Source organism: Anoplophora glabripennis, unplaced genomic scaffold, assembly GCF_000390285.2.
Source record: "Anoplophora glabripennis isolate ALB-LARVAE unplaced genomic scaffold, Agla_2.0 scaffold59, whole genome shotgun sequence".
Lineage (NCBI taxonomy): Eukaryota > Metazoa > Arthropoda > Insecta > Coleoptera > Cerambycidae > Anoplophora > Anoplophora glabripennis.
The window spans coordinates 761,238-776,533 of NW_019425991.1; the positions used below are offsets into that span (position 1 = coordinate 761,238).

At 33.4% G+C, this 15,296-nt stretch overlaps 1 protein-coding gene across 1 annotated transcript; it reads right to left on the reverse strand.

The window, feature by feature from the left end:
* Positions 1-4,724: 4,724 nt before the first annotated feature.
* On the reverse strand, positions 4,725-14,654 carry LOC108906518. Its single transcript, XM_018709801.1, has 3 exons — positions 14,484-14,654; positions 9,517-9,639; positions 4,725-5,648 (listed from the first exon to the last, which is right to left on the reverse strand). Exons 1-3 carry the CDS (start codon positions 14,564-14,566, stop codon positions 5,501-5,503), a joined length of 354 nt encoding a protein of 117 aa, XP_018565317.1. The 5' UTR covers positions 14,567-14,654; the 3' UTR covers positions 4,725-5,500.
* Positions 14,655-15,296: the final 642 nt, after the last annotated feature.

Consider the following 15,296-nt stretch of genomic DNA (forward strand, 5'->3'; position numbering starts at 1 on the left):
AGTTGTAGAAAAATTTATTTTCTTTATTTATTACTGTTTTATCGTCATAGACGTAATTTTTACCTTTTTCTAATCTCTGTGGGCTAATAATAGCCTCAGAATTTCTCAACATTTATTATGTCGTTTTGCAATTATACATTTGCAACTCAATAAACCATATGTGTATATAAATTTATTATTAGAACGAATTAGCAACCTAATCTGGACATTTTGCGTATTATTTACTTGCTTATTTTTTATTAGCTTTTGGATAAAAACAGTATCGTAATCTTTGTGTCGCAAAGTTGTCGAATAAAATAAAAATACGTCGATACAGACAATGAAAAATTTACAAACAAATAGATTTGTCGCAACGGGCTTTGGGTGCAGTTATTTTAGCGAACAATAGACGGTTTCGTGGAAAAAATACGAGACAGCGCTTTGTTTTTCCTGCGACTGGCGTGAATATTTTCTTCTAGAAACATTCATAGGTCTGTACAAACACCTACTTCAAAGAAGGTACGCAAAGTGTGGAGGCAAACGGCTCTGGGCTCTATTACCGTCCCATTCACATGTAGATTTTGTCGCCAGTGTGTTTACGGTCGTTAAAGTCAGTCTCGTCACATCGATTCCGCGAGCAGTTTGCATTTAAAACCGGCAAAATGCGATTGCCGCTTGTAATGAGTACCTACTACGTGCAAATCTGCCTGGGAATGCTCGTTAAACAAGGGCGAATCAGTAAAAGCTAACAAGAAGAACGTTTCGAACTTCAGGAGAATCGCTGTGTACGTCCCATTCATTTTAGTTTGGCTATGCATACATAATACGTTCGACATACGTTTTAAGTGTGGTCGTTTGCAGGTATATTTTATATAAAATGGAAAACGGGATGTCCTTACTAAAGGATCTGAATTAGTTGTCTCTAAACAAAATATTGAATATCAAGAAATCGTTATTAATACACAACAAAGTCAATAATAACCAAATAATTGACCGAAGGGTAAGAAATAATGTAAATACACCTAGACTGTTACATTATTTCGAATAAAATCCACGAAATTCTATACGGCAGGCTAGCAGGGAATTGAATTTGGATAAATCAGCCGTTCAACGAATTTTAAACACCAATGGGTATCATGACTACAAAATTCACAATTTGGGGTATTTGCCTGAGCATCACATTGTAAACATACTTAATTGTATAGCTCAAATTGTAGTAAATGTAGAAACTGTTGATCAGAACCTTTTTCTGCACGTTCTTTGCACAGACGAAAGTCGGTTTGTCAGTAATGGCTTGCCAAACAGGCGCAACGAACATTACTGGTCCATTGAAAATCCCCACATTGTAAATCCAGTCCAAAACCAAGACCATTTTGAAGTAAATGTATGGTGCGGCATCATCGGTAGGCATATAATTGGGCTTTATTTTTATGAACATACATTGAACAGCGTGAGTTAGCTAAATTTCTTACAAGAAGAACTTCCTGCACTTCTGGAGAATGTGCCTATGCAGCTAAGGAGAAACCTATAGTTTCAGCATGACGGGGCTCCACCCCACAAGGCCAGAATTGTGCAGCAATTAGATGACACTTTCTCAGAAAAATGGATTGGGCTTAATGGACCTATCCAGTGGCCGCGAAAGTCACCAGATCTAACACCCTTGATTTTTTTTATAGGGGGTGTTACGTTGCACTTTTATCTTACTCATTGTTTTTCCTTTTCTAATCGCATTTTGAAGTAAATATAAATAATTACAATTCCAGTTAATTAATTCAGTTTATTAGGTCAGAGCGTTTAATAAAAAGAAAATTTTAGTAAAAATGTAGCGTGAATGCTTCTGCTTCCGCATACGATGTCCCCGATATCTACATTTCTTTGGACACACAAAAAGGTTGTTGGTCGAGGATCGAGGATTTTTCCGATCGAGCATTCAGGCAGTTATTAAGCGAATTTCTGTGCCGATTTGTGCTTTCCAATATAGTTGGGAGTTTTATCGAAATTCACTTTTGAATGTGATTTATGTATTGGTGTGACTATAATCACAGTTCACGACTTATGTCGGATTCTGAAGCAATTGATCTGTAAGTAATTTTTTCTGGCCCACGTGGTTCTTATTCTAACTATTATTTCCTTAATCTACAGGATGCTCATATTATAGCCAATAGGATAGTTCTGACGAACCACTGAAATATATATCTATGTACATTTAGATATTTATCCCAGATACCAGATTGGACTACAATTGAAGCCGCCCTATATCCTTGAGTAAGTTTTTTTTTACCCTACTTTCAACAATTTAAACCTTTTGTGTGAGCCTTAGGTGTGATAATCTCAAAAAAAAAAAGAAAATACATTTATTATTCGTGATATTTTATAGCTTCGTGAATTTACCTATTCGTTCGTTCGTACCTATTCTTCCACCTTTATACTGGCTGTCTCGCATTTGGGGCTAGTTATTCAGTGTCGGATTGTTATCCTACGATTTGGTTGACGTCGCTTATATAAGGACAAGTGGATCCAACTAGGAAAGAAGCATTCGCCTCTCCAGGAAAATTGTAAGTTGTTATTGCCATTGCAAAAAGGTCAGATTTTTCCGTTATTATTATTATTCTTTTTTTTTATTGTGTCTTTGATTATCAAGTTTGCTACGGAAAGTCTATTGGAGCAAATTCAAAAATTTAATTGCTAAGTTTTTTTTAACATCTATGCAACTGAGTACAACATATATTATAATAGTTTTTTTTTAATGTGTTTAAATATAAATTTCCTTATTTTTATGTCATAGTAATAAGATTGTTGGTCTGTATTTCAAATAAGTTTGGCGATATTTATGTGCATTTATATATATATTTATATTTATATTTTTTTAGGCCATTTCTTGAATTAAGTGATATGTATTTATGTGATTAAAATATTTGATTGTACGCCTTACGTGATCACGATTGGCACGCCTCAAATTTCTAAAGATAGTACTTAAATTTAACTATCTTTAAAGTAGCCGTAAATATAACAATATCTGTCCACATACATATTTATTTAAATTATCTATTTCTTTCTTTTAATAAAAATTCTTCTATATCGGAAGATTTTCATATGGTATTTAATTTTTTTTGTTGGGTTTACCATCACTTTACTTTAACACTTTAACTTTAATTGCAAAAAAAGAGTAGTTTGGAAAACCGGTCAATTTGGGAACCTCCTAGCAGGGTTGCGTTTTATTGCTAGTGGCGCCCTAGATTTTGATATCTGTATTGAAAATATTTTACTGAACCTACACCCTTCAGGCTGAGTGATTTGTCGGCACCTTTGTTACGCACTTACGCTTCCAAACTACCTCTACGTTTTTTTTATTTATTATTTTTCTCCTTTTCGCTTTTTTTCATATATGTGTATATATTTTGTACAAATAGTTTTTTTAAACAAAAAAAAAGTATAACAAAGCGTAGCAGGGGTTTTGAAATATAAGGTTTACGAAACACCTTTGCAAGATATTAATCATTTGAAAGAAAAAAATCACAAACGCTTGAAATGAGTTAAGCGGCGAAATGTCAATAAACGCAGCTCACAGAGAAGTCAGGGGAAGATTGGATATGTGTCTTGAAGTGAGAAGAGGTCGTTCCGTCGTATAGAGAATATATTGTAATTTGTATGTAGTATGAAAGCGTTTGCCTTATTTTTTAAGTGTAGTTATTGTTATCATCACCTTTTGTTTTAACTGTATTAAAGAATTATCGAGTTTAACCCTTTTACTTCTTCTTAATGACATTTATGAACTTTAAACAACGAACATTCAGTTATTTTCCAACGACTACTTGGTCCTTTCACCGCTAATGTGATTTTTAGGTGGTATTTCTTTTGAGACTGTTTAGGACTATATTGCTCATAACTTTTAAACGGGAAATAGTACAGAAAAAAATATCTAATAAAAGTTTATGAGAAAAAAAGAGCTTTTTAACAGTGAAAAAATTTGGGTATATTTCTGGAAAAAATATAATTGATGACGTCATTAGTCGTTTCTGTCAAATCCCAAAGATAATACTTGCGATTGAAAATGGGGCTTACCTCATCCCATTTAACACCATGTGTCCCAAATTTTATTTACATTTTTTTGTATCCTCACAGTAGGCCCACAATATCGAATTTGAAAAACCCTGTAAATTTTTTCCTTTGATTTTAAGTTTTAAATATTTAATGTCGCTTTTACTTTTTGTTAACATGAAATATGAATAAACTATGTAAAAGTCGGAAACGAATCTTGACGATTTTTCATAATGGAGCGTTATTGTAAAGACTTTTTAGAGATACCCTGTAGAATAAGATATTTATACAATTTAAACTAATTTTCATGACCACGAAAGGATGAAAAATGTATTTTTTTATACACCAATTAGCTTAAAAGGGATAAAGCCTTTTACTGTTCAAAATATTTTTTCTAAAATTTAATATCCTGCACCTAATTCGGAAAATATGCTGCTTGGGATATAAATGTAGAATTTATTGATAATTCACCTACTTTTCTATATGTAGAACTATTTTTATAGACTAGTTAAGATATTAAAAACGTAATAATTTTTTAAAGTGGTTAAAGTAGATCTAGATACAAACGAATGAAACGAAATCGGTTAATTTAAATATCTTTATTGCATACAAAAAATAAATTAAAAAAATAATAATTTAAGAAAAAACATCACCTGCACTCGCCAAACATACAAAAACATAAATATAATACATAATAATTTACTACAACAAATACGTTAAAATATAAATAAATAACGGCCTTGCGGGCTGGAAAAAATTCAATAAATTATTTACAAATTTTCCCTACATGGAGCGGACAAACAAACAAACCCCTCACGCGCTACATTTGAATCACTGGTAGATTAATAAGAAGAAAAGTCACTTTTCTAAGACTGCCACAGCAGAATTTTTTCACTAACAGAGGTTATTTTTTCCTTGTCCACTCGGTATATAGGCGTTCAGGTCCTGTAAAATACACACCTCTAAAAAGATCACAGAAAGTCACAACAATTCAATCTTAACCTTTAAAAATATATTTTGCAAGTTCTAAATAACGCACATTCCTTGTGCCAGGATACAATATTACAATCTCAAATTTTGCTCACACCGCCGTCTCCGAACGTTGTTTTCAGAAACCTGAAGACCTAACCTACGAAATTCGACTAACCTACGAAATATGACAGAATGGAAAATAACTTAAAGCGGCCCTACAGTTACCACAAAATATTCGACGGAACGCCGAGCCGCGTGGAAATAAATACATGGACTAGACTTTGATATAATACTGACATCATTAAACCTACGGGGGGCAAGGAAAAATGACTAGAAGTGTTAATACCTCGTCCATACCGCATTCGCGATGGACTTACGCGCCAACTCCGACCTTGAACGCTTTTTTCTTGCCCCGGCGCAATCTCCGACAGATCTCTGTCTTTTCCTGCGGAAATTACACACATTAAACTATCTTAATTGCGATAAACAGGATTGGCTCCCGAACGCTTCATTAGTGTAGGCTCTGTAAGTAGTTGTAGTCCCTGTTGTAGTTGTACAGGAAGTCGTTGTAGTCCCTGGGGATGGGGTCGCCGTTGTCCTCTTCCGATTGGTTGAAGAGGACGTCCAGGAATCTGGACTGGGACCTGCGCCTCCTACCACTGAAACAAAAGAGAAAAATCGATATAATTTCAAAACTACAAATTAAAAGTAAGTTATAATTAAAACAAAAACAAAGTCAAAACGAAATCATCGCATATACAGCTCTTAAAAAGAAACAGAAAACATAATAGAACAGAATTTGTTAGTTGACTTTTATGTATGTATGCATAATAACGCATAACTCCAGTGATTAACATAAAGAAGAAGAAGAAGATATGTAGAAAGAAGTAGTTCAAACTTCAAAATTTTCATTATTTCATGCATCAATTAGCATTTATTGATTGTACGTTTCTCTGTAAATTTATAGTTCTATAAGCTACGATTAACTTTTAAGTGGCATATTTACAAAATCGTAAATTATGCAATTCAGGAAACATCCCTGTAACAGTGTAACGATCCTAGTTACAGAGATGCAAACGAACAACTGCAACTTCACTTCACTGAGTTTAACCTTAACCTTGAAAATTACTATGTTTTTGTTATATCATTAGTCATTACTAGACCATATTGTTTAAACAAGTGTATATATCAAAATCTCTCAGATCAAGAAATGGTTTCCAGCACAGTAGATTTACAGTCCTTCTATTTCGTAAGTTAATAAATTCGCTTTGCAATTCATGGAAATTATTTTGTCATTTCTAACCTCACAAAAAGATCACAACGGCCGATGACATCATGCTTTGTCGTAAAACTTGACAGTTTCACAAGAGTTTTTGGAAGTTTCATGTAATACAGAATTGCAAATTCTTTGTAAGCTTATAGAAAGTTATATGTTTGCTTACAAGTGTGTATAATAGACCCATAAATTACACTCAATAAATAAGTCCCACGAAGAACGAAATTAAGACATTGGAACAACACAACTTTCGGCAAAACGAACTTGAGAAAACCCCTCGATGCTCTCGCCCTTTAGAAAACATATTAACATATTAATTAAGTAATTTCGAATTCATATCCACCACCCTCTACTTTAAATTACTATTTAAATTACCTAAAACTAACAGAGTTAGCGTTTCTATTACCACAAAGTTCATTTTCTACGTTCCCTGATGTAAAAGCTAAATGGTCTTGACGTTGGAAAGGCGGTTACCCGACACCAACTCTTCTCCTACTTTATACGCATGTACATATATAGTATAACCGCCAACTTTGTCTAATTAACAGCTTTTCGTTCACTTCACGCCAACTTCCTTGACAGCCTCAATTACGTTTTGTAAAAAGGAATATGTCTGCGCCTACTGCGAGTTACGGGGACTCGCAGAAAATGTCCGTCAAATCCGGGAATTAAGGTAGGCCATGCATATAAATAAGCTCATAATTTAATCACGAAATAATTGTGGAATAACTTAATTTCGAACAGGGGTAAATTCGGGAAAACACCGCCACTCGCTGCCGCGAATTAAGATGGATTATTATGGTTGGAAAATGTTCCTAGTAATTAGTTTCCAGTTCAAACACCTGTGGACTTGTACCCGCTAATTCCTTTGGCGGAAATCGGAGATGCGCGCATTTTTTGCTTGAATTCGTATAAAAAACTACTATGTACTGAGTTTTTCGCTTCTTCTTCTTTGAAGGGACGTAAATTCAGTGAAGTGAAGTTGCAGTAGTTCATTTGCATCTCTGTAAATAGGTTCTTTATAGGGATGGTTCCGAAATTGATTATAGAATTAGAAAACAGAAAAACGCATTAATTTAGGTACTTGAATTTTATGGATTTAATAAAAGTGAAATAATTTTTTAGCTGTTTATTTTCAGTGAATTTTTACGAATTAGTGAATATTTATAAATAAAATCTAAGATTTTGCTAATATCTGCAGTAATTTTTCAGCGTGCTGGTAATATTCCGATTAATTCGCTGAAACTTTGCTTCATCAATGAAACGTAATCATAAATTGACCAGGAAAATATGGAAAAAATGAGTCAATTTTTTTTGCTCTGATATTATGATTTTTCGCGTTTTTTTACCAAAAACTGCCAAAATCTCAATAAAGATGCATTCTTTCGAAAAAAAAGTTTCATATAAAAGTTGTTCAAAATTAAATTTTCCACAAAATTGTTCCTATGAAAAATTTCGATTTTCCCTGTAGTTTTCCTATATATTTAAATAAAGTACATATTATGTGAAAATTAATGTTTTATAACCAAAATAATGGTCAATTCATATTTAAATTACAAAATTGCGGAAAATTCTTGGAAAGTCTTATACAGTTTTCCGAGGTTTGAATATTTGTGAGCCTCAAATGTATCATTTTATAGCTTTTCGAGGATGTACATTACGAATTAATTATGCGCTTTTTAATATTTTCCAGAAAAATCTATTTTTGAAATTTTTTTCCGACTACGATAAAACAGTTTTACATCCACGAAAACCTATAAAATGATGTGTTAATGCTCATAAATATTTAAACATCGGAAAACTATATAAGGTTTTCCATGAATTTTTCTGAATTTTCACTTCTCTAATTTACTTTTGTTATTTAAAAATGAATTGACCATTATTTGGCCCCTAAACACCAATTTTCACATAATCTGTACTTCATTTGAAAACTATTGGGAAAATCGAAATTTTTTATAGGAGCAATTTTGTAGAAAATTTAATTTTGAACAACTTTTATTTGAAACTTTTTTCGAAAAAATGCATCTTCATTGAGATATTGACAATTTTTGGTCAAAAAACGAAAAAAATCATATACAGGGTGTTTCAGAAAGACCTCCCGTAAATACAGGGTAGTATAAATGATAGTACGACAAAAGAATAAGAATTTTTTGTCTTATGAACTATATACTATCTACTCTTGTTTTCGAGATACAGAGCGACAAAATCAAATTTTTTAAATAGAATTTTTACGAAAATTTCCAAATGGTGCGGAATATTTTTATAAAATTTGGTATTCCGGGGTTTTTAAGGATGCCAAATACGCTGGTCTAATTATTTTTTGGATATTTCATAGAGGGCGCTAGTTATGCTACATTCGTATTACATTTTAAGTTCTAATTTTTTTAAGGTTAGGATTTTACCATTCGGGCTCCAATTTCTAATGTACAATTTTATTTTCTAAAAATAATGTACGCTTGGTAGAACTTACTAATGTATACGGTTTTCGAGAAAAAAGGCTTTTAATTGAACTCTTGCAATATTACGGTGTATAAAATAAATGACTTCTTAAAGTAGGCTTATATCAAAACTTATTGATGGATGTCTCATAAACAACGCATACATTCTTAGTAATATTTTAAACACTAATTAACTTTATATCAAAATTTTTCTAAAACACCCTGTATATACCCATGTTGCTGGTGGTTGTGTGTTTAACGATATATTTTTTAACCTCAAAACTTACACCTTCTATAAAAAAACTCGGAGTAAAAAAGTTCGCTTACTTCGTCTTTTTATGTTAACTTTCCTGGACTAATATTAGCGGTGATGCCAGATTTACGTATTTTTCCCTAGTTCTAAGGGAAAATGCCCCAATTTTGTGAATAAGAAATTACGTAGGGAATTTTATATTATATCTAGGGATTTTGTGTTTTCGTACAAAATAAGGAATTTCAGACTATTTTTCACGAACAAAAACATGGTAAATCAATGCTTTAGATCCTGTACTTTTTTTAAGACAGTAGTTATTTTATTTACTATTTTTAGGAAGACGGTCAGTATTTTTTTAGTAGACATTTAACTTCTATTAAACCTAGTAAGGATTTCTGCCTAACATTTAAATATTTTTAAATCTGGCATCGCTGCATACGAGGAAATTTACTATATCTTAAAAAATTTAAATCCTCACTGTAATTTTTATATATTGCAGTTTTAAGTTATATAGTTTTAATTTAATTTAACATTCTTTTTTTAGCTGTGCAGGTACTTACATTTTTAGGGGATCTATTCTGCCGGCCCCAACAGGCATAGTTATTGCGAACCCTTTGACTTTGTTGTTCAGCGCAATCTTCGTTTCTAGGTCTGCCAAGTGAGAATCAGACACCCTCTTCACCCTGTAACAAACGAAAGCAATTGTAAGTGAAAGCTAAAAAAAAAGTTAATAAAACAGGAAATGGAACACCCTGTATTGTATCACTCGAACGTATTCTTCATTTGATAAGGTTGGCTTTGATGTTTTTTGTTACCAATAACCATGGGCACAAAAATAGAGGAAGAAGAATGAAATCTAGTCCACAGTTGTTGTAACATAAATACAAACGTTTTTCATTGTCGATACGTTTCATTATTCCATTGTCACCTTTTTTGCGACTGATATTTGTTTCATTTAAGTGTTTAGGTAAAAAATAGAGTCGCTCTATTCAATATTTTACATGTCAATTTGAAACCCCACCCACGTATGTCTGTTTTTTCAACGGCACACTCGCACATTTATCAAAAGTGAAGTGTGTGGTTCTAATTTCCAGGTAGGATCTATTTATAAAAACCAATTTCCTTAATTTTTATTAAAACTTCTTCCTCGAATCCATTTTTCTGTTTTATATCTGCCAGTTTCAATGCCATTGTCATACAAAAGTTACAATACACGAAAAAGTAGGATATTGTGCGAGGAATGCGCTGTGTCTAGTATTTAAAACGAAAATAACTAACTGGTCTTGATTTTACATTCCACTATCAACGTTTAAATGGAAGAAATGACCCAGGGAGAAAAATTAATTAACGCTTTTTACCAATCCTTTGACTTTTGACCTACCAAATCAAATTTCCACCTTCTAGCCGTGACAAAGGCTGTCAGAGCGCGATGTACACGTGCATCTATCGGCTATTTCTCGTGGAAGTACATAATCAATGACAATTTAATTACTCGAAGTATGATGCCATCGAGAAAATGAGGTCGCGAATTTGCTAATTGAAAAACTAGGTTCCAGTTATAATCCCCACAACTAACATTGTCGAGTTCTATGTACGCTAAGGGGGCTCTGGAAGAGAAACAAAGGAATTCGACAGTTACATACTTGATGTTCTGAGAACGCCGCGATTTTTGAAAAATTCAACACGTTCGCGTGTTCAATATGCTGCGAAATGTTTATTTTATGTGTGCTGTTTCGATTCGGGACGTATTTTTTTCTCAGCAGGCTTATCTGGCCTGAGTTGAACCCGCAGATTTACGCATCTCGCGAAAAAGACAAAGAACGATAACCCACTATATTATATCAGGACGTCGGAATCCATTAAAAAATAAATTATCTTATTCCGCAGCGATCAGTGTTGCGTAAAAACAGCTTTGGGAGCACCTTTTTGAATTAGACATAGAAAATTGCGTCTGTGGAATATACAGGGTGTTTTGGTTTAAGTTCTGAGAAAGATAAAACATCGAAAATTTAGACGATTTCTTCCTATGAACCAAAAATCTATCATCTTTTGTTTTTGACAATGCCTTACGCGATGTAATGCATTAAAATTTACTACAAGTAAATTTTTGGGGATGCTACAGACGTCAGCGTTATTAGTTTTCGGCCAACTGCTAGATGTCGCTAGTCACGACGTCATCCAGTGACATTTTATAGTATAACTTTTTTGAGGTTAGGTTTTTACGATGCGTGTCACATATATTGCAGTATAAAATTATTTAATACAGTACCCTTGTTAAAATTGCTAAAAAACGTAATAAACTGCTCCAAATACCTAACCTCAAAAAACTTATGTTGTAAAATGTCACTAGTTAAGGTGGTAGCTAGCGACCTCTGGGTGGTATTCAAAAACTAACAACACCAACGGATTTAGCATCCTTGAAAACTTACCTACCTGGACCAAACTGCAATACGTTATGCTGTTTTTTGAAAAAGATATGGCAAAGGTTTTAAAAAATTTACTTTGAAGTCCTGTATCTCAAAAACAAAAGACGATAGATACATGACACATAGGAATTTCTTAAATTTGTGGCACCTTTGTCCAAAACATTCTGTATACATTGTTATTTCTTTTTGAAAATTTTTTTTGAAAATTACAAGAGAACTAAATCTATTCAAAACCTCCCGCTGTCGCGCAATATCATTTTAATTCAGCTGGAGCTAAATCGGGCGAATGAGGTGGATAATTCTAACATTTCGACACGGAGAAAAGCCGTTTTTCTATAGAACTTTTCCCTCACGATCTGATTTGAATTCAACGTAGATACACAAATGTTATTTTGATGTATAGAGCAATCCTACATTTCATACGAATTCAATAATAGGCAGGCGTTTCTTTAGAAGCGTTTCGCAAAGCATAATCCAATATTCCAATCAAATTCAGTGCCTGCATCTGGCAAAAAATGGAATATAGAGATTCTGATAGAGTCGTACGACTTTTTTCTTAAATAAAATCGCTGTACGAAATGTACCTTCAATATCCTTCAATATAAAAAAAAATGAGCTTCGACGTTGCTCTAACAGCCACTAAACAGTTCAGTTCTGCGTCCAATTAACTATCCCGATAGTTTGCGGATCCAAATCAGGTCCGTCACCGTCGTGGACCATCCCGGGAGTAACAAGTGAAGCACGTCGCGTTACTAATATCCGGCCGGCTTGATATTTTAGTTGAGTAAATATTTGGCATCTGCGGGGTTGGGCAAATATTATTGTTTGAATTCTACCCCTGCTATTTGATAATTGACGCTTGTCAGTGTCGTTTCGTTTGAACAAATCAGAAAAGATTCTATCATTTATATTTCAAGAAGTTGCAAATTGATGTAATTTTATTTTTGGATGAAAGTGCCCAGGATATTCCCTTGGAAGTAAACTTATACGGCAGTGCGACAACGAAGGGAGGATGCTTCCTAGACAGGGTGGTCGTATAAGCATTAACATAATAAAGTAAACAATAAATAGAGATCAAATACATTTTTTGGTTTCTTCAAATCTTACACCCGCTGTGTTTTTAGGGACAGATTTCTGAAATATTAGTCCAGTCACTGAAGGCGAAGATAGGGTAAAAGCTCCCAAATCCCTTATAGTAATAAAATATACAAAAAAATATTATTGAAAGCTTGAGATGTTTTAATGGTATGCATATGTTGAATTATAAACTTTTTATTGGTTTTCAAACGATCTATGATATATTGCAACTTTGCTCCACTCAAAAAACACTTATAAAAAACTTTACCCCTTATAGAAAAATTCCGAATGCTCCAAAATACTCAAAGATGATGGTAATTTACCCGCTCCGAAAATTTTACCGGAAAAATGCGATTAATTTTTTTACCATAACTTTTGTAATTTTAGTTATAAATTTACTCAAAAAACCATTTTGTGGGGAATTTAAAGCACTTTAAGTTCTGTGATTTGCAGTTTTTTTGAGCCCTTCGTTTTTTAGATTTGTAAGCTCAGGAAAGGCAGTCTTGGAGCTTAGTTTTGAGCTTCCAACGGTCATAACTCGGTCAAATTTTGTCCTACAAAAATTAAAAAAAGGAAATTATTCAGTAAGAAAAAAACCTACAATTTCTTATTCTATCATTTTTTTATAACTTTGTTAGTTTTTTAAATAATTTGAAAAAGGGCGATTTTTAAAAAAATTGAAAAATTTTATTCAAAAGTAAATGAAATATTTTTTTAAATTTAGGCTTCTAAAATCGTTCAAATCCCCGGAATCTACTGTTAATACGTAAATTGCAGAAGGAATACGTTTAATTTTTTTTCCGTCATGTCATTAATTTTAATACCGATTTTTTTTTCTCAAAAATCAAGACAGTCATTTTATTTTGATTGTCACTTCATTAGTTTTCATGCTAACGACTTTTACCACTTGATTTAAAGGTCTTTTCAAGAACTTTAATAAGTGCTATATATGTTTTTCTCGAAAAACCTTTAATTTTTCCGTTACAGGACGTTGAACATTTCGATTATAGCTATCTTCGAAATTGACTTCAACTTGTGGGAGTCATAACTTGGGTTCTATACCACCTACAAAAATAAAAAAGGCAATCTATTTACTATTTAATTACCTTCATTTTTGCTTATATCATTTTTTTGATAAAACTTGCAGTTTTTTAGATATTCGGAGAAAAATGGCTCTAAAACATGCATTTTTTGGGCTAAAAACGAACATGTTTAGGCGGAAATAACTCAAAAAGTATTGACTGTACAAAAAATACTTATAGAACATTTTTTGCTTAGAATTCATCGCTCTATCGAATCGTGATAATAAAAAAATCCCAGAAGAGGTGGCATCCACCCCTAGGGTAAAAGCACACATCGGCACTAGATAAATTTTGTTTCTTGGGGTATTCCCAAGCTACAGTTCAAATTTCACGTCAATACATTCTATCCGAAAAAATTGGTAGCCAAAATTCATCAGTGACTTCACTATATTAGCGATTTTTTTATGCGAATTCTAACATTGAGTTATTTTACATTTTTGCTTCCGCAACTTTCTTTCCAGTTATTAAAAATGAATTGTACATAAAAAGTGTCAATCGCTCGGGGAGAAAGGGTTTTTTTGACATATAGAAAACATAATTAAAATACCAACTTCTTCAAAAGTTTTCCAAAAAAAATGGATTAATTTTTTACTCTTGTCCGATCACCTAACACCCTGTATTATTTTTTTGAGTATTTCATTGAAAAAAGCAAGATGTTCGTTGTTAAACGCGTTTAGGTTTACGTAATGAAGTGAAATGTTTAGTTTTTGGGGCACCTTCTAAAATATTGCCTGTAAAAAATTTAAAAAATATCGATGAAGAAAAACTGAGCTAAATTGTATTAAAATTGCAGCATTCACAACTTAGTTGAAAAAAAAAACTTCCTCCAGACTTTCACAACCCGTTTCACGAAAATTCCATGCACTTTCGTCAAGTTTAAACAACTTGATTAAAAAAAATTACCGCCCCCACCGAAATAAAATAACCCCAGCGCTGACCTACCTGTTGTTCGGCCTAGCCACGGCGTGTTGCACTCCGAAAATCACGACGAGCAGGGCGACCACTTTCAGCACGGTGCAATTCATCTTCTCCCGTATCACAAAACAAAATCGACTCGACTCAGGGCACACTCGAGGGTAGCGCGGCTAATATCCGTATCACACGAAATGTATCTCGACGAGCTTCACTTTTTTGAATGGTCATAGAGACGCGCCTACCCCGATTATATATCACAGATGCCCGAGTCAGCGCATTGGCCTACTAGATGATCGCCGGCGGATTGTGACAGTCATCTCGCGAATGGAGCTTTTGAAAATTCTCAGGCTGTCAGCGATTTGGGGAACGAAATGATATTCACCGCGAATTTTCGCCAAGGCGGTCAGTCGTCGTCAGGTTCAAGGCAGGATTTTACCGCAGGAGAGGATTTACTTAAGAATTGCACAACTTTGCACTACTTTTGTGGTGATTTCGTAGCTAGTATACGGGGGCGACGGAGGAGGACAGGGATATACGGGGAAAGCGGGAAAGTGGGAAGCTTTGTAGAACTTTATTGTTTTAAAGCTGCTAGGTTGAAAATATCCCATATGTTCACCTTGACAGTGACTGGGTCTTTACAATAAATATTTTTGTACTTATAAAGGCAAATAATTTGATAAAACAACAAGGTCAATTGTCTAACAAAATATTTACACAGTGGTTGCACAATTTTGCGTAACCCAGCAGGTGATTTCAAAACTAACTGTACGAGATGTCGCAGAAAATTACTAATTTTCTTTGCCTGAAATAATAAAAGGTGAAACGTAGGTATTTTTCTAC